General features: G+C 44.7%; 1 protein-coding gene across 1 annotated transcript; it reads left to right on the top strand.

The window, feature by feature from the left end:
• Positions 1–18,009: 18,009 nt before the first annotated feature.
• LOC310868586 (programmed cell death 6-interacting protein-like) lies at positions 18,010–20,526 on the top strand (the record flags this gene model as incomplete). Its single annotated transcript, XM_083779041.1, has 1 exon — positions 18,010–20,526. The coding sequence occupies one exon, from the start codon at positions 18,010–18,012 to the stop codon at positions 20,524–20,526; it is 2,517 nt and encodes an 838-aa protein (XP_083635167.1).
• Positions 20,527–24,331: the final 3,805 nt, after the last annotated feature.

The raw sequence follows: 24,331 nt of genomic DNA, 5'->3' as shown, positions 1-24,331 counted from the left end.
ATAGTCATGCTGGTGCTCATTAACACATACATAGGCGGACACATAGGTGAACACGGACATTGCTGTTCCTTGGAGTCGTTGCACCACTCAAAAAGTGTACAGAAAGTGTTAAAATGATGTTTTATGTGGCCACACCCTGCACTCTAGTCTAGGTGGTGACAGGTCTACTCTTCCATTGAGAAATCCGACCCTGGTGTCGGGTAGGACAGCTACTGGTTTACAAGTGGCATTGCCTGGAGCTCATAACTGCAAGTTCTCCTGGCCAAGGCATGAAGCAGCGATTGCCTCTTGATTGAACAGTTGAAATGTGGTTTCATCTGGGAGACCCGGATTGGAATCCCAGATAGGACATAATATATATGAGTATATGAGTTTGTAGTTATACAAGGTGTGAAGTTAAAATATCTCAATCTTGAATGCGGCATGGTCGACTTCTCATTTAGAATCCGTCCACTATAAGCGTAATGATTGCGATGATAATAGCAGCCTCAAATGGTTTGGAGGAAACACGGAGGGCTTATTCATGTCATGCCAATGTAAATGGCAGCTCAAGTATGGCCACAGCATGCTAACTCTTAACTGTCCCGAGTCAGCCATAAAATACCAACTGAACTACCTGCTGAGGACAAAGACCTAATGCAGTGTGTGCATGTGTTTCTCAAGTTTTTTTTATAGCCTGCTTTTCTCCAACTGGGTCATGTCATGGACCGACTATAGCTCACCCATAACCTCCCTCTGCAACTTTGTGCACGCCGGCACGCACGTGTACACAGCAAGTGTGTGCGCATGCAAACGTGTATGTGAATAGGCTACACAGTGCACACAGTTATTTATACTCACTGTCCCATCCTGAAAAAGGTACCTTGTCCCCTGTACCAAACAGGGACAAGATACACACTCCTGATTCTCCTGTCTCCTGATTCCTCCTCCTACTCCTAGGATCCCATATTCCCCCTCTCTCCCTCTCTCTCTCTCTCTCTCTCTCTTACCTCATCATCCTCCTGTTTTCCTCTCTTGTCTCGAGATCATTATACCAATGCAATGCAAAACCCCAAGTTACAAACGTTCCCTGTCCATCACATTATCTCTTGAGTTCCCTATACTTCTTCCATCTCTCTCTCTCTCTCTCTCTCTCTCTCTCTCTCTCTCTCTCTCTCTCTCTCTGACTCACTGATATAAGCTCTGTCCTCAATGCATTGCCAATTGGGGGCTCCCGCAGGGCCCAAGGATGACTTGCTATTGGCCTGCCATGAGAAATGGTGGCAAAACATTAGCCAATGGCTGTTGATCGTGTTTGAAAGGGGGGTTTGACTCACGTTGCGCAGCGAATGTGGAATGAGCGTGACAAGTGGTCCTGGAAAAAGAGATTTGTTTGCCTTTGGAACACTAGAAGCTTAGATTGTGTAGCGTCGTTGATTCACTCTTCGCCTCTCATTGCTGTCCCATCGCTGTATAGGTTAGTGGCTTAGAGCATGCAGAACTACCATTAGCATAAACAGCCTCATTGCTTGTTCTTCTTTTTCCCCTCGCTGAGCCGATCAGGTGTGCGTACGACTTTGTTTCCTATTCTTTTTCCCCTAAAAGAGTGGCCATTAATGCCTTCCCCTTATTGGATTTGCCCCTGTGCACTGAGACATAGAAGCACTGAAAGGGCAGAGTAAAGGCGCGGTCAGACTTGGATGGTTAGAGTGGCGCACTTACATACAACATACTGTATGCAGCTTTAGGATTCCCCTTGCAGGTTGCAGGGTAGCTTTTTTTGTAAGTTCTTTTGTCTCCTTTGGTGAAGCAATTATCTCATGGCTAAGTGGTAGTTTACAATGCTGGAGTCTGACGTTCGGATCCAGGTGTGTTGCACAAAACCAGGGGTTGCAATTGGCCTTGGGTCCAGGGAACAGGGAAACTTCTGACAGTGATTTCCACTACATTAGACTAGATTATGTCGCTTTTTTTGTTACCCCCACGATTCAATGGAATTAATGGAAATGTGATTTAAAGGGGTAGTCGTTAACCAGGCTACGAAAATCCTTCACGTCGCTTTTTTTACGTCAAGAGTGGATCGAGCAAATAATATAATTGCCTCATTACACTGGGAGACCTAAAGGTCAGAGGTCCTTTGATGAACGACCATTCCCACGACTCTCTACCATATTGCCGAATTCCGTGGAAAACGATACAACACAGAACTGCCAAAACTGCGAAAAACCGCGGAACCAGTACGAAAACAATAAAGGGTCTTCGTCCCTTCGGGCTTGACCCCTAATAAGATTAAATCTGGAGATACACACACGGATTCTGATCGACAGCGACGATCAGCTGAGTGTACAAGCGGGGACAGAACACGTACTGTACGTCTTGTGTTAGTTTTTAGAGCACTGCGGTGTTGAAGATGTATAACCAGAAATCCATGCGGATCAGGCATGTAACGATGTATCGTATATCCCGATATATCGATATTATATCGATTTTCAAAAAAATAATAATATATATATTCCATCATATTTGCGGGTTTTTGGAGAGAAATGAGACAGACTCCATGCAGTCACTTTCAGTAGTAGAGGCCTGCAGAGGGGAGCTGTATGTCTGACTGTGCCCAGGTGATGGTCGTTATTGATAGGTCTACATCTATCCTAAGATGCCACATGTTAACTCGAGCTAGGTTTAACCAAGAAAGCTTGTTTACAGTTGTTGCACAGAAATTAAGTAATTTTACTTACTTAAAGTAATGCTATTTTTGCAATGTAGTTGCATTAAAATTGTTAAAACTTGGGGGGGGGGGGGGGGGAGGTAAATCAAAATGAAAATGTATATGTTGTGGCCAATTGTCTGGAAAATAATTGTGTTGAAAATATTGTGAGAAATCGTATCGTGAACCTCATATCGTGATACGGATCGTATCGTGAGTTGAGTGTATCGTTACGTGCCTAATGCCGATGTATACACGGCATATGTTCCTCTCAGCACACACTGTGTTTATTACCATACTTATCGACATGTGCTGGGCACTTGCTCACCTGCGGCTTGCTCTGGCATGCCTCGCAAGCCTCAGGGCCTTATTGCTGTCCATAAGGGTTTTCAACCATGTGTGTGCGCGACTGTGTTTTTTATTTTTTTTGTTTCATGTTTCTGAGCCTGTTTCTATATTATATTCCATTCAGTGTACCTGGTTGTTGATGAAAATGAATTGACCACCTGAACACCGTTGTTCACACGATGGAGAGTATATATAACCACACAGGAACGGAGAAAAGACACATGAAGACAGACTATACAAACAAACAAAGGCAGGAAGGAAAGAAAGAAAGAAAGAAAGAAAAGAAAGAAAGAAAGAGAAGGAAAGAAAATGCAGACAAACAAAAAAGAGTGGGAGGAGCATTTCCACATCTTGGTCACCTTCACTGACAACCATGCACATGTGTGTGTCTGTGAGGCACGCACACACACGCATGCCGGCTCTCCATCTAAACAGCAGTGGACATGTGAAGATTGCCACTTTACCTGAAGTAAGGTGACCTCTGTGTGTGTGAGTGTGTGTGTGTGTGTGTGTGTGCGCTTGTGCGTGTGCGTGTGTGTGCTCTATGCCAAGGTGAATGGAGCTAATGGCAGCCATGGGTGCTGACAGGACAAACATCTCTCTCTCTTCTCATTATGCACCTTTTCCCTTCCTTTCTTCTAGACTCTCCGCTAAGTTCCTCTTCCTCCTGCTGCTTTGTTTACCATCATGTTTAATTTACCTCTCCATGTACAGTGTACGCATGGAACCTACAGTATGCGCACACGCACGTGCACGTGCACACGTTATAATGAGGAGATGCAGAACATCGACAGTGTTAAAATAAACGATAAAATACTGAAATACGAACCGCTACTGTCAGCAGTCAGTTGAGGGAAGTATAAGGGTCTATTTTTAGTGAGCCCTTCTTTGTTCTAACCTACTGAGATTATATTTGACGAGTTGCTGTGGTCTGCACACACAGAGTGTGTGTATAGGCCTATACACACACAGAGTGTGTCTATAGGCCTATACACACGCATGTATGTATAGGATATACAGTATATACGCGTGTGCGAGCACGGCACACGCGTATATACTGTATAGCCTATACATACATGCACACGCGAACGCACACACACACACACACACACACACACACACACACACACACACACACACACACACACACACACACACACACACACACACACACACACAGTCACACACACACATTCACACTTCTCAGCTGTCAATGTTAACAGGTGGTCCAAGTTTTACTAATTGGAGAAAAAGTATAAGCACTCATGACAAGGACATTCTATGTATAGCTCCTGTTCCTCTCTCTCTCTCTCTCTGCTGCTATACCTCTATCTCTCTCCATCTGCCACTCATTCCCCCTCTATTCCCTCTATTCCCTCTATTCTCTCTATTCCCTCTATTCCCTCTATTCCTCTATCCCCCCTCTCTCTATCTCTCTCTCTCTCTGCTGCTATTCTCTCTCTCTCTCTCTCTCTCTCTCTCTCTCTTTATATATATTAACCGAGGGTGCAACGTACAGTGAACGAATCAGTAGCGGTGTCTGTTTTTTACTACTCTGTTTGATGGGGGTGGGGGGGGTCACGGTGCGGGACGAGAACGGCGTGCTAGTGGCCCCGGCAAAAATAAGGACGACAAACTGGACGCTGACGGAACTAACCTCGCCCGCTGTGTTGTTTCCCTCAAGGGGCCGAGTCTCAAATGGACTCGCCCGCAGCCTAGCCTGGCCTGGCCTGGCCTGGCCTGGTCTGGTCTGGCCTGGTCTGGCCTGGCCCGGCCTGGCCCGGCACTTCTCGTTCCGCTCTTTCCATTTGTACTGGTTTCCCACATGAACTGTAACACACACGTGAGTGTGTGAGCGTGTGCGTGCGGCCGCGCGGGCTTCTCGATTGATGAAAATACCGGTAGTAGTGAACAGAATAATGGATAGTTGCAGCCCTAATCTCTGTATCCACCCATCTCTCTCAATGTCTCTCTCTCTCTCTCTCTCTCTGTCTCTCTGTATCCACCCATCTCTCTCAATCTCTCTCTCTCTGTCCTCTCATCCTTCTGCACTTTCTACGACTCCATTAGACAGAGGGTCACTTTTCCAGCTGGTTACTTCTCCTGACTAGGCTTCCATCAGGTCTGTGTGTGTGTGTGTGTGTGTGTCTGTGTCTGTGTGTGTGTGTGTGTGTGTGTGTGTGTGTGTGTGTGTGTGTGTGTGTGTGTGTGTGTGTGTGTGTGTGTGTGTGTGTGTGTGTGTGTGTGTGTGTGTGTGTGTGTGTTCATTTGTCAGTTTTACCCCATCGTCTTCTCAGGTGTGATTTTGTAATGGCCCGAGACCTCTCCGACAGACAGCAGAGTGTCATTTAGCACCGTATTTGCGCGCGCACACACACACACACACACACACACACACACACACACACACACACACACACACACACACACCAGATTGTGAACATAGACACCAAATCATGCACACATGCATGGGCACGCTCGCACCTCCACACACACATGCACACACATGCACACACATGCGCACACATGCGCACACAGAAAATGAAGCCGTTTGAAGGCACTTGATGCATTCTAATAAATTGTGGCACCACATAGAGCGACAAGGTGTTGACGAAGAGAATGAAGTGTTCAGTTCATTTAAACAACCACATACATTGAAGCTATATATATATCGCACACTTTTAAATGGTGCGAATCGAAAATTAAGTCATTGGATGTACAGTAATGAATATACTAAGTTAAACTAAAAGCACTTCCAGGCTGAAGTTGTGAACTGGTGGTCATTGAAGTCATAAATGGAGTCATTAATGGTGATAATAGCCTTGGCTTGCCCGGTTAATATGATTCTGTTCACGGCTGTGCACACAGTAAAATCCTCTGTTCATTTAACACTGAAAGCGTACTACAGTGTCAAGCCAGTTGTAAAAGGCTCAATTCGGCAATACAGATTTGCTTGCCTGCAGGAATCCCCCTATGCCAACTCTAAAGTCCAAACACTATTTAACCCCAGTCATTCTGGGGGGAAAAAAACATTGTTTGCACACGTTTCCAAACACACCCTTTGATCATACCAACTTAACAAATTCAGATAAGAAACATAAATTGGGTTTATGGAACAAATAATCTGGCCAGTTTATCCTGTGTAGTCCACTGTTTCTCAAACAGTGGGTTGGGACTCGGAACCCATGTTTTTGTGGGTCGCAAGTAAATATCTCCTTTGTTTTTTTTCTTCTTTTTCCTTCATAATTATATAAATGTTTAAATTGAAAACAATTCCAACGTTTCATCACATGAGATGAGATCATGCTTACAATTAATATATAGGGAAGATTAGTTTGTTTTGATATTGCTTTTAGGTTTAGTTTGGTTTGATCCAGTTTACTTGGTTTTAGTTTGGTTTGTATAGTCTGTCTAGTTTGGTTATAGGGTTGTTCCGGAGGAGTTTATTTCACTCAGTTTCTATTGCGGCCTTCAACCACTCCTGTCTGTTCTGCATGATCTAGTCTCCAAAGTGGTTAGTTTTGGTTCAATTAAGCTGCCGTTTGACTCAGTTTAGTAAATGGTCTACCTTGGTGCTTTGTGAATTTCCACCATATTGACCGTATGTCCCATCCTTCTAACTGCTTCATCTACGTATCGCCATCCTCCCTTCATCTATTTCTCCCTCCCTCCATCCATCTCCGGGTTCCCTCTCTCCCTCCCTTTCATCCATCCTGTCTTAGATGGAAATAAGTTTCCCCACGAGCAGCAAAATATGATGATTATTATTAATGACTATGTGTGTATGTGTGTGTTTGTCAAGGGGAAGGAATACGTTCAGAGAATGAAAATGAAGCGGGGGAAATAACCAGGTAGGAAGTGTAACTGAGAAAGAACGGTGTCTTCCAGTTCCAACGGACCCAAACGTCACCATAACTCTGAAAGCCTAAGGAGGCTGGCTAGTAATAACTAATGTTACCTTCTGAACATCAGGCGCGAGACATGGCCAGAGCATTTTCGGGGAGGTCCCCAGCCAAAAGCGTTGAGAACCCCTGCTGTAAATGTAAACCAAAAGAAATACCTATACGTATACATGCCAGCACATTCCAAGGGCAGGTGTAGGTTTTTCTTTCTGGCAGAGAGAGAGAGAGAGAGAGAGAGAGAGAGGGGGGGGGGGGGGGGGAGACGTCGACAGATGACTGAGCTCAACAAATATTGTTCCAGGAGTTTCATCTGACATTTAAAAATCACCCAACCATGGCCTCAGTGCACGCAGGGCTCTGTGTGTATGTGCGTATATGTAGTGCGTGCGTGCATGCGTGTGTGCATGCGTGCGTGCATGCGTGCGTGCATGCGCAGACAGCAGAACCTGGAGGCCATGCAACGCAGACAGAGTCATTATTTAGGGACACACAGATGACGTTGTGGCCTTAACGGGGGCTGCCAACACACGCACACAAACACACACGCATAGACTAAAGTATAGCACTGTTAAAGCTCATTTATTAGTCCTCACAAACGTACTCCACGCGACGTGACATATTCTCCGGCGAAACAAGTGTACAGTGTTTGCGGGACTATTTAATTGGCAATCGCTATTGTAAGATGAAGTTAAAAGTGTGCCTTTCATTACTCTGCCCCCAATTATGCTGTTTAAATTGTGTTTCTGTATATAGTGTCAACAAGTGTAACCAAATTGACCTTTACATTTCCAATTGGTTATAGAGTCTTAAGAGTCTGAAGAGTTAAATGAACAATAAACCCGGTGTATAGACGAAGGAATGACACTGCAGTACTGATTGCCTACAGCTGGCTACAGGGCACTGCGCCATCAATTAGTCTATAATGGAAGTATACAAAACACACAAAATCATAGGCATGCTAAAACGTGCACGCGCGCGCGTGTGCGTGCATGCCACGGCCTGTCCAAGATGTACACCACTCTGTGTCATAAATCAAAGGGAGAGGGGGGGGGGGGGTCGTCTCAGGGAGTCAACACAGCAAAAAATTACAGCCCTGTCGTACCACATCATTGCCTAAGACTGTGTGTGTGTGTGTGTGTGTGTGTGTGTGTGTGTGCCTGCGTGCACCTACAGTATAAACCATAGATAAACCTTTAATAATCTCACGAGGGAAATTCTTGATCTGCCACAAATTATGAATTATCTTGGATATTGAAATGAGTCAAAGTGCAACATTCAGACTCCCAGTATGTATACTGACACCGCACTCAAAAGGTTAGATGTGACCCCCCACGTTATAGCAGATCGACAAGCTCATAGGTCTACGAGCTTGTAGGTCTGCTATTTTTGAAAAATCGGGAAAATAGAAAACATTTTATAAATTTCGACATCAGGCCTAAATGGGTTAAAGAATCAAGAGGGTGGTTGTTTACAAGACGTTCATTGGCCGCACGCAGAGATCATGCATTTAGGCTTTTTTCTGCACCTTGGATGTCTTGGTCGCTAGAGCTCTCACCTTTTGACCACAAGGTCATTGGTTCGATCCCGGGCATACAGTATATCTCCATGTATGAATTTAAAATGATCATCAGGGACAGTCAAAAGTGTTAAATCAAAACAATTTCACTGCATGTTAGGGCTGGGCAATATGGACAAAATCTAATATTTTGTACCAAATGCCTCTATTGATATTGTGACAATGTCAATTAGATATTAGACAATTGCTTGCAGATCTTCTAATGTGTGAAGAAAGTAAATGAACAAAGGTTTATGTAATTTAATCCAGTTCAAGGACCACACCACCAAATGAGGACGTTTAACAGATTTTATTAACGAAAAGAATGCATGAAATGATGACGGAAATTAATAATGAACAGAACGAAGATTACCCACGACGGGCCATCTGGCCATCCGGCTAGTCATGGGGTAATTTAAGCCGAGGTGGGGAGGCTTCGGGGATCCGCCATGCTCCCGGGCACAACGAACCCCCCTTAGGGACCGTTTCCGTCCGTAGGACGTCGCCACACGTCCTAGGGGTCCCAATCGACGCGTCCATTCCGACGTCTGTACACGTCCTAGCGCATCCTCAATGATACCGGGCGAGAGAGGAATATTCAGATTTTTTTCCTTTTTTTTATTTGTCAGTTCGCCTTTCGGCTACCGTATGCTACGCTCTGAGCTCACGTTAGTTTACCGTTGACTTGGCTGTTAGCGCGACAGAAAGAATGACTCGTCTCTCCTAATCCAGGGCGCTCTCCGTGGTAGCTGTGTTGGAGGTGGCTTGATAGGAGGTGGAGGTAGCTGTGTTGGAGGTGGCTTGATAGGAGGTGGAGGTAGCTGTGTTGGAGGTGGCTTGATAGGAGGTGGAGGTAGCTGCGTTGGAGGTGGCTTGATAGGAGGTGGAGGTAGCTGCGTTGGAGGTGGCTTGATAGGAGGTGGAGGTGGAGGTGGCTTGATAGGAGGTGGAGGTGGAGGTAGCTGTGTTGGAGGTGTCTTGATAGGAGGTGGAGGTGGAGGTAGCTGTGTTGGAGGTGTCTTGATAGGAGGTGGAGGTAGCTGTGTTGAAGGTGGCTTGATAGGAGGTGGAGCTAGCTGCGTTGGAGGTGGCTTGATAGGAGGTGGAGCTAGCTGCGTTGGAGGTGTCTTGATAGGAGGTGGAGCTAGCTGCGTTGGAGGTGTCTTGATAGGAGGTGGAGGTAGCTGTGTTGGAGGTGGCTTGATAGGAGGTGGAGGTAGCTGTGTTGGAGGTGGCTTGATAGGAGGTGGAGGTAGCTGTGTTGGAGGTGTCTTGATAGGAGGTGGAGGTAGCTGTGTTGGAGGTGTCTTGATAGGAGGTGGAGGTAGCTGCGTTGGAGGTGGCTTGATAGGAGGTGGAGGTAGCTGTGTTGGAGGTGTCTTGATAGGAGGTGGAGGTGGAGGTAGCTGTGTTGGAGGTGTCTTGATAGGAGGTGGAGGTAGCTGCGTTGGAGGTGGCTTGATAGGAGGTGGAGGTAGCTGTGTTGGAGGTGGCTTGATAGGAGGTGGAGCTAGCTGCGTTGGAGGTGGCTTGATAGGAGGTGGAGGTAGCTGTGTTGGAGGTGTCTTGATAGGAGGTGGAGGTAGCTGCGTTGGAGGTGTCTTGATAGGAGGTGGAGGTAGCTGCGTTGAAGGTGGCTTGATAGGAGGTGGAGGTAGCTGTGTTGGAGGTGTCTTGATAGGAGGTGGAGGTAGCTGTGTTGGAGGTGGCTTGATAGGAGGTGGAGGTAGCTGTGTTGGAGGTGTCTTGATAGGAGGTGGAGGTAGCTGTGTTGGAGGTGTCTTGATAGGAGGTGGAGGTAGCTGTGTTGGAGGTGGCTTGATAGGAGGTGGAGGTAGCTGTGTTGGAGGTGTCTTGATAGGAGGTGGAGGTAGCTGTGTTGGAGGTGTCTTGATAGGAGGTGGAGGTGGAGGTAGCTGTGTTGGAGGTGTCTTGATAGGAGGTGGAGGTAGCTGCGTTGGAGGTGGCTTGATAGGAGGTGGAGGTAGCTGTGTTGGAGGTGGCTTGCTACGTATGGGCCCAGCTTGCCATTGGCTGCCCAGACAACGAGGCGGGACTTCCCCCCTTCTTCTCCGTTGGTTTTTATTTTGACTCGAGTGGGTGGGGACTCCCGATCATAGACTGTAACGGTAGCCACGCCCCTCAGAACATACGCGACTTTATGGTCATTTATTTTATAAATGGGACCATAATTTTCCAAAAAGAATATTATGACATTAGAAATGAGACTTTAAACTAGTGACTGGAAGCAGAAAGTATTCATGACCATGTTTATTAAGGTAATACAGTCTAGGTGAAGTTGGGCCCAAATACATGGACTTCTATGGGGCTATGGGTTTTTTTGGGTCCAGTGACAGCGCCACAACAGGCCAATATATGAACTTTCAGGAGTTTCAGGCTTCACAAAATATCTGTCTGACTGCCCCCCTGGTGATAGTGCCCTCCTAATACGTGAGTTGCCCGTGTTTTTTCAATACTTCAATATCTAAATAGAGCGTCGCAGTCCCTCCCCCTTTCAGAACGACGAGTGGCCCAGGAAATGAAATGCAATGCATTCTGACCATAGGATTTTCTTTAAGTATTTATTTAAAGACGGTTACGCCGCGGACAAAGCCAACTCGGATCGTGACAAATCATGACAATGAACACAATATTTTGGGCCGATCAAATCATTAGAAAGAAGAAAATAAAGGCAGGAGACAACACTATTTGTTTTGTTTTTCTTCTTATAAATTATTTGATCGGCCCAAAACATTGTGTTCATTGTCATGATTTGTCACGATCTGAGTTGGCTTTGTCCGCGGCGTAACCGTCTTTAAATAAATACTTAACGAAAATCCTATGGTCAGAATGCATTGCATTTCATTTCCTGGGCCACTCGTCGTTCTGAAAGGGGGAGGGACTGCGACGCTCTATAAGGAATCGAGCAACTTAAAAACTGCCCTGGGTGTTCACATATACGGTAAGCCTGAGTAGATGATGAAATGACCAAAAGTTTTTTTTTTAAGTGAAATATCCCTTTAAGACTAAGCCATGTCAAAAGATCCCAGCGTACATCAATATTTCTATCAATAAATATGGCCAGCTGTATATTATCCAAGTCGTGCTACTCATCATAGTGCTGAGATGGCATGCTTGGGGATCAATCCCAGACCTTATGATTAACAGTCAATTTGCTGCACTGACTGAGCTATACACTGACAATGTTTACAAAATGTTTTATGCCCATGTCCCACAGACATGTTGTCTTTATATACTACAGTTGCTATAAGCACTAAAATGCTCAGTGGCCTAAAGGCATTAAGTCAAATCAATCACTCTGTTGGCGAAACCTTAACCTATTTTGGGGCGGGAACCCCGTTTGGTGTTAGCATTACGCTATGCTTTAGCTATTGAAAAATAGCAGATCTATCAGTATCTAATGAGGGTATTGCTGGTGGCATCCAAAAAAGCCTTAACAAAAAAGTGGCTTACAAATGTTATACCAACTATAAATGAATGGATTGATTTAATCTATAGTATATTTATTATGGAGAGAATTTCATTCAGCTTTAGAGGCCAGGTTGAAGTCTTCACAGATAACTGGTTTAGATGGATTGCTCATGTCTCTACAATGAGATCTGATTTTGTTTAAATTCATTTGTTTAACCTGTAGAAGCAGATGCACCTATTTGAGGTACTTATGTATTTATGATCATCAATAGAGAAGAGAGGCAGATTTCTCCCCTTGTGTGTATTGTATGTATAATGTCTTGTTTTGTTTGTATTGTCAATTGTCAGTCGTTTCGTTTTCATGTTTGTCTGATTAAAATTCAATAAAAAGTCAATTTAAAAAAAAAAATATATATAGCAGATCTACAAGCTCATAGCGCGACACCGAGCTTGTAGCTCTGCTATTTGTTTTAAATCGAAGAACGACTGACATAGAAACATAGCTTTTTCAGAAAACTGTATGTAGAAGACATTTTTAGAATCTGATCTCAAATGGGTTTTAATTAAACGCACGCACGCACACACTACCTGCTGCCGGCTGCCGTACTATGCCGGAACAGGTGGTTGCTCCCCTAATTAGTATAAGAAATATGGATGTCTAATTGTCTGTTAATGAACATCTCCGGTCTTTGTGTCACATTACTGCAGACTCATCTCCTGTCACTTTGTTCATTTACAGCACAAAGGTTTCTCCCAAAATGAAAGCAGAGAGATAATTAACCGGTCATCACCGTGGTGACGAGAAGTGAAACAATAATGAACATTGCAGGTACAGTGGGGTGGGGGGGCTGGTGAAACGGGAGGAAAACCAACCAGCGGTGTCATGTTATTTTACACTAATTGGCTAATTTCCTCTACTGTCTTAAATGTTCAATGCTTTCTATTACAGTGTGTGCTCTCATGGTCAAATGTAGTAAATCCAATTAGTAACCTAATGCCAATTAAGGTAACACAGCCAGCATTTCTATCTATCCTCGATAATGAACAAAATCATACTTAAAATAAATAAAACTTGCATTATTTTCTGTTGCTATTTTCTGCATCTGAAAGCTGCATTCATACTCCAGTTTGTGGTGATAGCTTATCACCGCGGTGTCGTTTTTTAAGGGTTAGAGAACTACAACATTGAACAGCGGTGATCAGCCATCACCGCGGACCGCGACACATCTCTCTGTTTTTACAGTGATTTTTTTAGTGAATCAGACAAGTCCTTTCATTCTGGAGCTATCACCCCGTTCACTGATTGGTCTACAAGTTGGGTGGGCAGTTTTGCAGGCACGGGGGTTTTGCATCTGAACCCGAGGGAGGCGGGGTCAGTGCTTAAGGACATCACTGCGAGTATGATTTTAAGTGTTAATTATTTTTATATATTAAAAAACTGCATATCATATCAATATCACTGCATATCAATATCACTATATCATATCACAATACTGTTGCCTTCTTGCGATACTGATATTACACATGTTCATACCTCGATAACGATATGATATAATGCACGGAATGTGATGATTTGATTGGCTGAGCACGGAATGTGATGATGTATGATGATGTATGATGATAAGAGCGTCCCCATAGAGCTATAATATAACTAGAACTGCACTCTGTCGAGTGCATACTTGCTTGTTGCACACTAGTAGGCCATAAATGGCCAACTAGTGCGCAAGCAGAGCGCGCAAGTACTTTCGACCGCTGTAAACTGTTAAATCTCAGTATCTCTGTGAAGGAACGTTTGAAATGTATAAACGTATGTATAATCATTAGGTGTAACTATTTGCTACCTACCTACTTTATGCATATAAACACCTAGTATTATTAAGTATGGTTCAAGTTTCTATCTATATAAGAAATACAGTTTTATCGATGTAGATATATTCTGGATCCCTTTTTAGTTTTTTAAAGACAAATAAATCATTGATATGTGATGATTTCTTTTTTATATAAACTGAATTAAAATATATTATACAGTATAATTATTGTATTACTTATTGTAAATTGTCAATTGTTTTCAATGTATTTCATCTTTGACTATAGTGATATTAATACTAAATCATGATCAGAGTAATATGTGTCTCTAACTTCAATTTCTGTAATAATACTTTCACATTTGTTAAAATATACATGATCTAAAATACTTCCGTAATCTGTAGTTGGATTTGTATTTAATTGTTTAAAGCCTAATCTTGACATGTAGGTCTTTATACTTCTATCTTTCTCAGTATTATGGTCTTCATTGAAATCTCCTATTATCATAATTGCAGAAGTCGGAGATGATAGATACTTTACCATTAAATGTGTTTAATTTCGAAAGGTCTGTTTTAGGTGATCTGTACATAAGAATGATACACAAATGACCATATTTCTTACGTCATTGAGAGCTAGTCATACATATACACACCACGTACTCTGGTCCCAGCAGATCAGGCACAATTTGCTATTTTATTTTTACTGATTATGTATATAGTATACGTATGACTAGCTCTAAATGATGACGTAAGACATACATATACATATACATATACTATAGAGTATGTAGTTGTAAGTTGATTAGCGGTATACTGTGTGGTTACTTTGCGCCAAAAACCGTGACAGGCAACCCGCCATTTTATGCTTATGCAAGAAAACAGCAAATCTGTGCCTGGTTTGCTGGGACCAGATTACACAAATGACCATATTTCTTACGTCATCATTGAGAGCTAGTCATACATATACACACCACGTACTCTGGTCCCAGCAGATCAGGCACAATTTGCTATTTTATTTTTACTGATTATGTATATAGTATACGTATAGATAGATAGATCTTTATTTGTCATTGCAACGTGTACAACGAAATTAAAAGTGCCAACCAATCAGTGCATCATATCACAAAACAACATACTGTACAAGATAAAACAAAAACACACATGACTTCTTGTTATTGCACAACCCCAGCAGCACTAATGCACAAACATGTAATTTTCAGCTGTTATCGCACAACAAACCCTTATTGTACTTAAGATAATAAATAGTAATAGAAGGTAATAGATAATATATAATAGAAACTAAAAAGTGTCGCAGCAACAGATCATTTTTTAGCAGCATTGAGTGCAACTACCGCTGTGGGATAGAAGCTGTTACTGAATCTGTTGGTCTTGGACTTGATCACTCTGTACTAGGGATGCACCGATCCGGCTTTTTGGCATTCGATACCGATTTCGATACATGGGGGTCCAGTATCTGCCGATACAGAGTACCGATCCGATACCCTATGTCTAATGTATAATGTAATGTATTTAATACATTATTATATATATTATATATAATAATATAATATATTATTAACACGTGGATTAATAATATTGGTCAACCACGGCGATTTCTGAGGGTTTAACATTCTAAGTACAAATAAAAGCTGTGCAGTATTATGCACTTTCATAGTTTTTATTGATTTAATACACAGATTACGTCTTTGGCCACTAGGGGGTTTTATTATTATTATGCCTATAATTATTATAATAATTATTATTATTTTTGGTTTATAATCCATAGTTACTATGCATAATAATATTATGCCTATAATTATTATAATAATTATTATTATTTTAGGTTTATAATCCATAGTTACTATGTATAATATGTTTATTATACATAGTAACTATGGATTATAAACCAGCTAGGCCTACACATAAAAGGAAAGTTGTAAAGCACAACCACAATTTAATTTATTTCAGACGATAGTCAACCACATCATTTTGGTTTCTATTCCTTTTATAACTCTAGTTAATGTTCTATTCAGATATTATTCAATGCATCATTGCCAGCATTAGCCCCATATGTTCCCTCTCCCTACGCACATTCTGTAGCTACTGTGGGCCAGCATACTCAAACTACTATTATTATTTTAATATTCGGAATCCCCGCACGCACGCACACACACACACACACACACACACACACACACACACACCGCAACGATCGTTTTGCTGCAACGTTAGCTTGCTAGCCTAGCAATGTTGTGTAGTTAGGCTACTGTTGATAGCTTTAGCAGCTATCGCTAACATGAGGAACAGCAACAACAAGTAGGATGTAATTGAATGGGGGCTTTGGCAACTGTCCTCTTTGGCTCTCCGTGTTCATCGGATTCTTTATCTTACATAAAGAAATACGAGCGACCTGTTAAAAAAAAAAAGTTAAGAACACAGCGGGGGGACACCCGGGACAGAAGTGACAGAACGAGACAGACTAGTGTAGTGGTGCACAGTGAGCGGTGACTGAGCGCAGCCAGCCCCTCCTCTCCCTCGAGGATCAGGAGGGAGAGGGCTGAGGGAGCGAGGGGGCTGTTTGACTGTGTGTGCGCACTGGGAAGGAGCATGTCTCAAGTTCCAACGGGAGAACGGAGCGGCATCTGAGTGGATCGGATAATGGATCGGCCCATTTGCCACCGATTCCCGATCTAGAATTTTAGCCTGGATCGGCGCCGATCTCCGATACGAGTATCGGATCGGCGCATCCCTACTCTGTACCGTCTGCCTGATGGCAACAGTTCAAACAGTGAGTGAGCGGGGTGGGAAGTGTCTTTTATAATGTTCAGAGTTTTTTTATGACAGCGGTCTCTGTGTAGTTTTTCCAGTGTGGGGAGAGGGCAGCCAACGATCTTCTGTGCCGTATTTATGACCCCCTGGAGCTTTTTCCTCTGCGCCACTGTACAGCTGGTGTACCACACACCCCCTGAGCACCCTCAGGAAGTAGAGTCTCTGCTGGGCTTTCTTCAGCAGCTCAGAGGTGTTCGTGCTCCAGGTCAAGCCCTCCTCCATGTGGACTCCCAGAAAACGGCAAGAGGACACCCTCTCCACACAGTCCCCATTAATGAACAGGGGTGGAATGACTGTTTTCTTCCTCCTGTAGTCTATGACCAGCTCCTGGGTCTTGGATGTGTTCAAGAGCAGGTTGTTCTCTCTGCACCAGTCCGTCAGCTGCACCACCTCATCCCTGTAGGCAGACTCATCTCCCTTGGAGATGAGCCCTACTACTGTGGTGTCATCCGCGAACTTCACCATGGTGTTGCTGCGGTGGGCGGGGGTGCCAGCCCCTCCAAAGCATAAGTAAGTAAGTAAGTAGCTTTGCCGAGCCATGAGGCCCATAGGGCAGGAGCCTATCTCCTGTTTCTGTAGCGTGAGGCAGCTTGATGTATAAAGTACACCCCCTGGACATGACGCTATATGTCGCAGGGACTTACCCCCGATCCAACCCTTGATGCTGAGTGCCAAGCAGGGAGGTATTGGGTCCCATTTTTAGAGTCTTTGGTATATGACCCGGCCGGGGATAGAATTGAACCCGTCCCAGTCTCAGGGCGGACACTCTAACCACAAGGCCACTGAGCTGGTCCTCCAAAGCATGGCTTTACGAAATTGTCATGTGCCAGCCAAGTCTATGTACTTTTAATGTTTGTTTAGAGCTTAATTATAAATTCCCCGTCGCCAACGAAGTCTAAGGACTTTAATGTTTGTTTAGGGCAGTAAATGACAACATAAGACGTCATAAATACATTTTGTAATACTTTCTTTTCATTTTTAAGGGGTGCTAGCCCCTTCTATAAACAGCTTCTGTCCTCACACGTCTCAAGATTTGCCATTGCCAATGAAAGGGGAATTCAGGTCAAATGTCCGTAAATCTTGTCCCCACACGTCTCAATATTTGCCATTGAAAATGAACGGAGAAATGACCTCGGAATTCCGCTAAATACGACGTAAATTAAACTTGCAATGGGAACCTTGCGGTTGCCACCCGGTCACCCCTGAGCCACTGCGGTAGTACTTCGTGGTCAGTACTATAATATCTCTACTACACAAGCATGGGAACTGTTTGTGTTGTGAGTGATGTCAGACCAGAGCTCTGGTCAGCCTTTATAAGGGCGTGTAGGGTCAAAGCTACCCTTAAACTTCAGCTTTGTCCCAGGATGAGATAAACATAGACAAAGGCTCTTGTTTTTGTCTGCTGAACAGGAGCATTTGTCTTTTCCACTTGACAGTTTTTCGCCCACCAGAATGGCTCGGTTTATTTCAATCCCGTTGAAGAAGTCAGCTGAGGTGGACTTGTTGAAACCGATGTCGACATTTATAATGGCGATGTATCCTGCTGGCCAGGAGCAAGTGGATCACCTCCATGCCGTAGAGGAGTTGAACAGGCTCCGCAAGAATGCACTGGGGAGGCCACTGGACAAACACGAGAGCTCCCTGGAAATCCTCCTGAGATACCACGACCAGCTTTGTGCCATCGAGTCCAAGTTTCCGTTCTCCGGGAACCAGCTGTGCGTAACCTTCACATGGAAAGATGCATTCGATAAAGGGTCACTGTTTGGAGGTTCGGTCAAGCTCGCTCTGGCCAGTCTGGGATATGAGAAGACATGTGTGCTGTTTAATGCGGCAGCATTGGCCAGTCAGATTGCTTCAGAGCTGAACCTGGACAGCGATGAACGAATGAAGGCCGCAAACAAATACTACCAGCTGGCCAGCGGATTGTTTTGTCACATCCAGGACACGGTGCTGTCGGTGCTCAACAGGGAGCCAACCGTGGACATCGCCCCGGAGACCGTGGGAACCTTTAGCAGCATCATGCTGGCCCAGGCTCAGGAGGTCGTCTTCCTCAAAGCCACCGCGGGCAAAATGAAAGATGCCAGCATTGCTAAGTTGGCCAATCAGGCGGCGGATTTCTACGGCGACGCGTTCAAGCAGTGCCAATACAAAGAGCAACTTCCTAAAGAGATTCTTTCCCTGCTGGCGGCTAAGCACCGCATCATGCAGGCCAACGCCGAGCTGCACCAGAGCATCCTGGCCAAGCAGAAGAACCATTTCGGAGAGGAGATAGCGCGCCTGCAGCACGCCGCGGAGCTGGTGAAGACGGTGGCCTCTCGCTATCACGATTATGTGAGCGTCAAGGACCTGAGTGACAGGATCAACCGCGCACTCACCGCCGCCGTGAAGGACAATGACTTCATCTACCATGACCGCGTGCCTGAGGTCAAGGAACTGGAGAACATCGGCATGGTGGCGCTGGTCAAGCCCACTGCCATCACACTCCCACTCAGCCAGAGGTTCACAGACCTGTTCGAGAAGATGGTTCCTGTGGCGGTGCATCAGTCGATGAGCATGTATGGCCAGAGAAAGGCCGAGACCGTCAACAGACTGGTGGGAACCATGAGGGAGGCCACCAACCTCTGCCACAGTGTGTTGGCATACCTGAACCTGCCTGCTGCTTTAGAGGACCTGTCCGGAGATGCCATCCCACTCTCCATCGTAGAGAAGGCCAGAACCACCATAAAGCAGGGAGGACTGCAGTGCATCAATCAGCTGATCAAAGACCTGCCCGAACTACTGACCTGCAACGTCGATATCCTGGACGAGTCTCTGAAGATGCTGGATGAAGAAGAGACCGCAGACAGCGAGCTGAGAACCAAGGTTGGCCAGCGCTGGAAAAGAACCCCCTCCGGAGACCTCTACAAGGCCCTACGCGCAGAGGCCTCTAACTTCCGCAGCATGTTGGACAAGGCGACCCATGCAGACCAAAGGGTGCGAGAGCGCTACAGCACCCACTACGATATGATGGCCCTGCTGTGTAAACCAGAGAATGAGCTGATCGCGGCCATCCCCTCTGCCAACCCCACCAAGACCCTGCAGGGCAGTGAGGTAGTGAACGTGCTGCGTGCGCTGGTTCTCCAGCTAGAGGAGCTGTGTAAGGAGAGAGATGTGCTAGAAGGAGAGATCAAGGCCGTGACCGTTGACATGTCACCCACGTTCCTGGCGGCTCTGGCCCAGGACGGGGCCATCGACGAAGAGCAGCTTTCGGTGGCCCAGCTCGACCGACTCTACGGCCCCTACAGCCAGAGGATCCAGGCCAGCCACCGCACGCAGGAGTACCTGCTGGGAGAAGTGCAAAAGTCCCACCAAGAGTTCAGCGGCCTAAAGCCGTCCAACATGGAGGCCCACGCCAGAGAGGAGGTGTTGAAGAAGCTGGCCTCTGCCCACGACAGCTTCATGGAGATCATCAACACTCTGCACGAAGGCACCAAGTTCTACAGCAGCTTAACGGAGATCCTGCTCCGCTTCCAGAACACGTGCAGCGACATCGTCTTTGCTCGCAGGACGGAAAGGGATGACCTGCTCAGCGAGCTGCAGCAGAGCGCTGCGCGGCAGCCCAGCTCCCTGTCTGGCGTTAATGTTCCCGCCGGTGTCCTCGCCCCCACAACGACGACAACCACCACCACTGTGTCCAGCACAGCCATTCCACAGCAACAGTCCCAGCCCAAAAGCCAGCCACCTGCCAGACCACCTCCACCCAGCGTCGCCACCACTGCCCCTGCTGCACTCAGAAACCTGCCACCCTGTGACCCTCCAGGGGTGCCATATATATATCCCACCTACTACCAAGGCTACTATCAGATGCCCATGGGCTATAACCCCTATGCCTACGGCCAGTACAACATGCCCTACCAGGCAGCCCCCCAAACACAGGCAAGCTACCCCCAGCAACCCCCCAAGCAGCAGCACTACTACCCCCAGCGGTAATCTGCTCTCTCTCTTACCTTCAATAATAATTATAACAAAGATTTATTTCACCCTTTGGATTCCTACGTGGAGTACGTGGAGCAAATTGAGTTGGTCTCCCATTGTCAATGATACAGGTTTTCATGGATTTCACTGTTTTAGTGATCATGCATATGCATGCATTCCCTCCCAGGTCTAGTCTAAATGGTGCATCTGGAGAGCCATTGTTCTGTTTAAAAACCTTATAGGCCTTGATAATGTCTAATCCCAATAGCAGCAGGATGTCGACAACTGGATCAAGTGGTGTGATCTTATTTGCTATCTGTCTTAGGTGATGGTAGGTGGTGTTTTGTGTTATCTGTTGTTGGGAAAGATTATCTTTCCACCTAGGTTTTCCCAGCTTGACCTTTGGGGTACATGCATGTATGCACACGACTCCGAAGTCCTCACTATCATTTTCCAAAGCCTTTGGACTTCAGAGAGTGGTTTGTTATGCATGGGGCACAGTCCGGATTTTTTTTTTTGGTCTGTCTTTTCTGTTATGTGATGATTGCTTGTTTACGTACTTTATTTGACCTCGTCTCTTGACACATGTTGCCCATCGAGTTCCAAATGCTTCCTCCTAATATTCTGTACTTGGGAAGCTCTGCAAATAAGTATAGGTAAAGTAAAGAGCATGTCATATAATGTCCACACGTCCGTTTCACATTTGCAATAGCATAAATAACTCCTACTGTAAACAAAGTGAGTCAAAGCATAGCTGCTTAGCAGAACATTTAATTAAAACAAATGTGTGAAGTGAGGGGGGCTAATATTTTAAAGCCTGACTCATCTTCTGTAGTGATTTAATAACCAATGACCCCTATATTACTCTATAAATCGCCATCAACAGCCAATAAGAGACCACTATTATTACCCTGACATACATTCCCATCACTCGATCACATTGCACCAATCACAGTACTTTTTACTTATCCAAGATACTATCAATAGCCAATAAGGGCACATTATAGTAATATTTTCCCCCGACAATAGAACGACTTAATACAATCAGGTATGTTTTACGTGTAACTCATGTGAGGGGCGCTAACATATTAAAGTCTATCTCATGTTGATTAAGTGATGTAAAACAAACGGTGCAAATACAAATATTAAACACCATTAGCAATAAAGAGACAATATGACGTAAATGACACATTATGATGAATTTTCCCTTCATTGTCAATGTGTTTACAAAACAAACATTGAACTAAAGACAAACATTAAACCTGCGTTTAATGTTTGCTGGAGCCCCTCAAAAATACTAGAGCGGTGTCCGTGGGCCTCTGGCCTATTTGGAACGATTAAAGTTGGAAATAAATGCCCCATCTGTGTCCCTTTCATGCCCATATATGGAGTTCTTTGTCAGGCATGCCCAAATATGGAGTCTAGGTTCTCGAGTTACGTGGATTACACACAGACAGACGTACAGAGTCTTGGTGCATTTATAGATAGATAGTTAATTAACATCATCAATGTTTGCATTTACACTGGCCTAATGTGCACAAACACTATGGGCTGTATTTTGTGTGTCTTAAGTACCAGGTCTTATTACTTAACTTAAGACCTGGAGGCGTGATCAATGCCATTTGGCTATTCTGAGTGGCCAAAGAGCATTGACCATGCCTCCAGGTCTTAAGTTAAGTAATAAGACCTGGTACTTAAGACACGCAAAATACAGCCCTGTATCTCTCTACTATAGTCATAGGAAACGGTATAGCAAAACAATGTTTGTGTTTACTCAAACCCTCAAAGCTGGACATAGGAGGGGCTATAGCACCTCTCGAAAACAGCATCAATGAATATCATATATAAAATATGTCCTATTTGTAAGAGCTTACAACATATCTTGTCAATGTGTGGTGGTTGGCTGATTGGAGCTAGATCTGGTGGATTCCTGGCCTGCTGCACCACACGTAGATTGTAGACGGCGTCGTCACGCACGAGCAGATCCATTTCCCCTGCAGGAAAGTGTTCACTTGCCAAATCTGCCATATAAATGTAATAAACAAATAGCTATGCGCTATACTGTAGGCGCAGTTGCACATGGGTCTTATAAGGCAATGGGAGATGACACCTGGTTTAAATGTTACTCTGCACAAAGAACACACCCATTTTGAACTGAGATCAGATTCTAAAAATGTCTTCTACATCCTGACAGTTTTCTGAAAAAGCTATGTTTCTATGTCAGTCGTTCTTAGAATTTTTCAAAAATAGCAGATCTACAAGCTCGTAGCGCTATGAGCGCGCTATGAGCTTGTAGATCTGCTATTTTTCAATAGCTAAAGCATAGCATAATGCTAACACCAAAAGGGGTTCCCGCCCAGAATGGGTTAAGAGACTTACTACAAATCGATTGTGTCTTATGTTGCCGTTATTATGTACCTTTTTAAAGTAGCAAAAGTGGAGTTACGGACACACCCTACATGCACTTCAGGCCATACGGATTGTTTAAATAGGGCCATAAGAGCCTTGTTCCTGTTTAACATCTAGGTAGAGTAGAACGGAGCACACAAAAAGAGCAAACTTGCATGTAATGTATGAGATATTTTTGGCCACGGTAGAGTGTGTGCGTGTGCGTGTGTGTGTGTGTGTGTGTGTGTGTGTGTATGTGACAGTGATGAATGAGCTCTACATCAGAGCAATCTGCTTCCATGTCTCTATAAAACGACCACAATTCACTGCAGGAAACATCCCTCCCACATCACATATTGCTGCCCACTGTTGTATGAATGTGTGTGTGTGTAGGCATACTGTACGTGTGTGCGTGCACATGCATGCATTTATATACTGTACGTACGTGCTCGTTGATGTTTGAGGGCCATGACTATAAATCTCCACTGGAGAGGTCTCTTAAAAATAAGAGTCTGTACTTGCTTGGTTTGCGTGAGGCGCATTGCGTTATTTTAATGTGAGCCACAAGCTCAAAAGATAATTAGCCAAGGATGCTGGAGCTGCCTGATGACATGGTGACCCAGTGGAACAGCATGCTGGAGATACTAGGATGTTTCCTGGGGGGGGGGGGGGCAGCAACCAGCCGTCTTGACAGCTCTGTTATGTGACAGAGGTTGAACATAAGGCCACATAATGTCCACTGAGAACGCCTTTTGAGTTTGCAACGCCCGTCTTCCGTGCATTTATATGGTAAAGACATCATTGTTGATTTTGACGGCACATTTTGATTTTGGTTTTCGTTCGTCATAGTCTCTTGAATAGTTTTCATTTCGTTTTTTGTCATATTTCAGTCACCTGGAATGTTTTAGTGTTGGTCTAGTTGTAGTCGGCTAAATATTATAATATTTTAGTCGACTAAATCTAGAGTTGATTTAGTCGACCAAAATGTATTTTGGCGGGCCTTGATGCCGTTGTCATGACTGCCTAACCTCAGTCTTAACCGGACAAGCCTCAGTCTTAACCGGCCACATAGGTCGCTAACCCTAACCTCAGTCTTAACCGGCAACACCTCAGTCTTAACCGGACACGTAGGTCAGACTAATGGGATTTCTGACTTATGGGCAGTCCCCACAGAGCCCGGGTGCTTCAAATTGGAAACCCGGCCATTTTATCTTCCTGACTGTATATACAACCCGATAATTCACAACCTGAAGATGAATCATCTACCTATAAATGCACTAAGTCTCTGTACGTATGTCTGTAATCCACGTAACTCGAGAACCATTCGTCCTACCGACTTTAAATTCGACACATGCGTTCCACACCACCACCGGGAGTGCAGTGCCCAGCCTTGAGTCGGTCGGAGCCACGGTTGTCCAGAACCGCCATAAAA

The sequence above is a fragment of the Protomyctophum parallelum genome, assembly GCF_964188405.1.
Source record: "Protomyctophum parallelum genome assembly, chromosome: 13".
NCBI lineage: Eukaryota > Metazoa > Chordata > Actinopteri > Myctophiformes > Myctophidae > Protomyctophum > Protomyctophum parallelum.
Note: the sequence above shows the minus strand (reverse complement) of the source record. Positions and strands in the feature narration are given on the sequence as shown.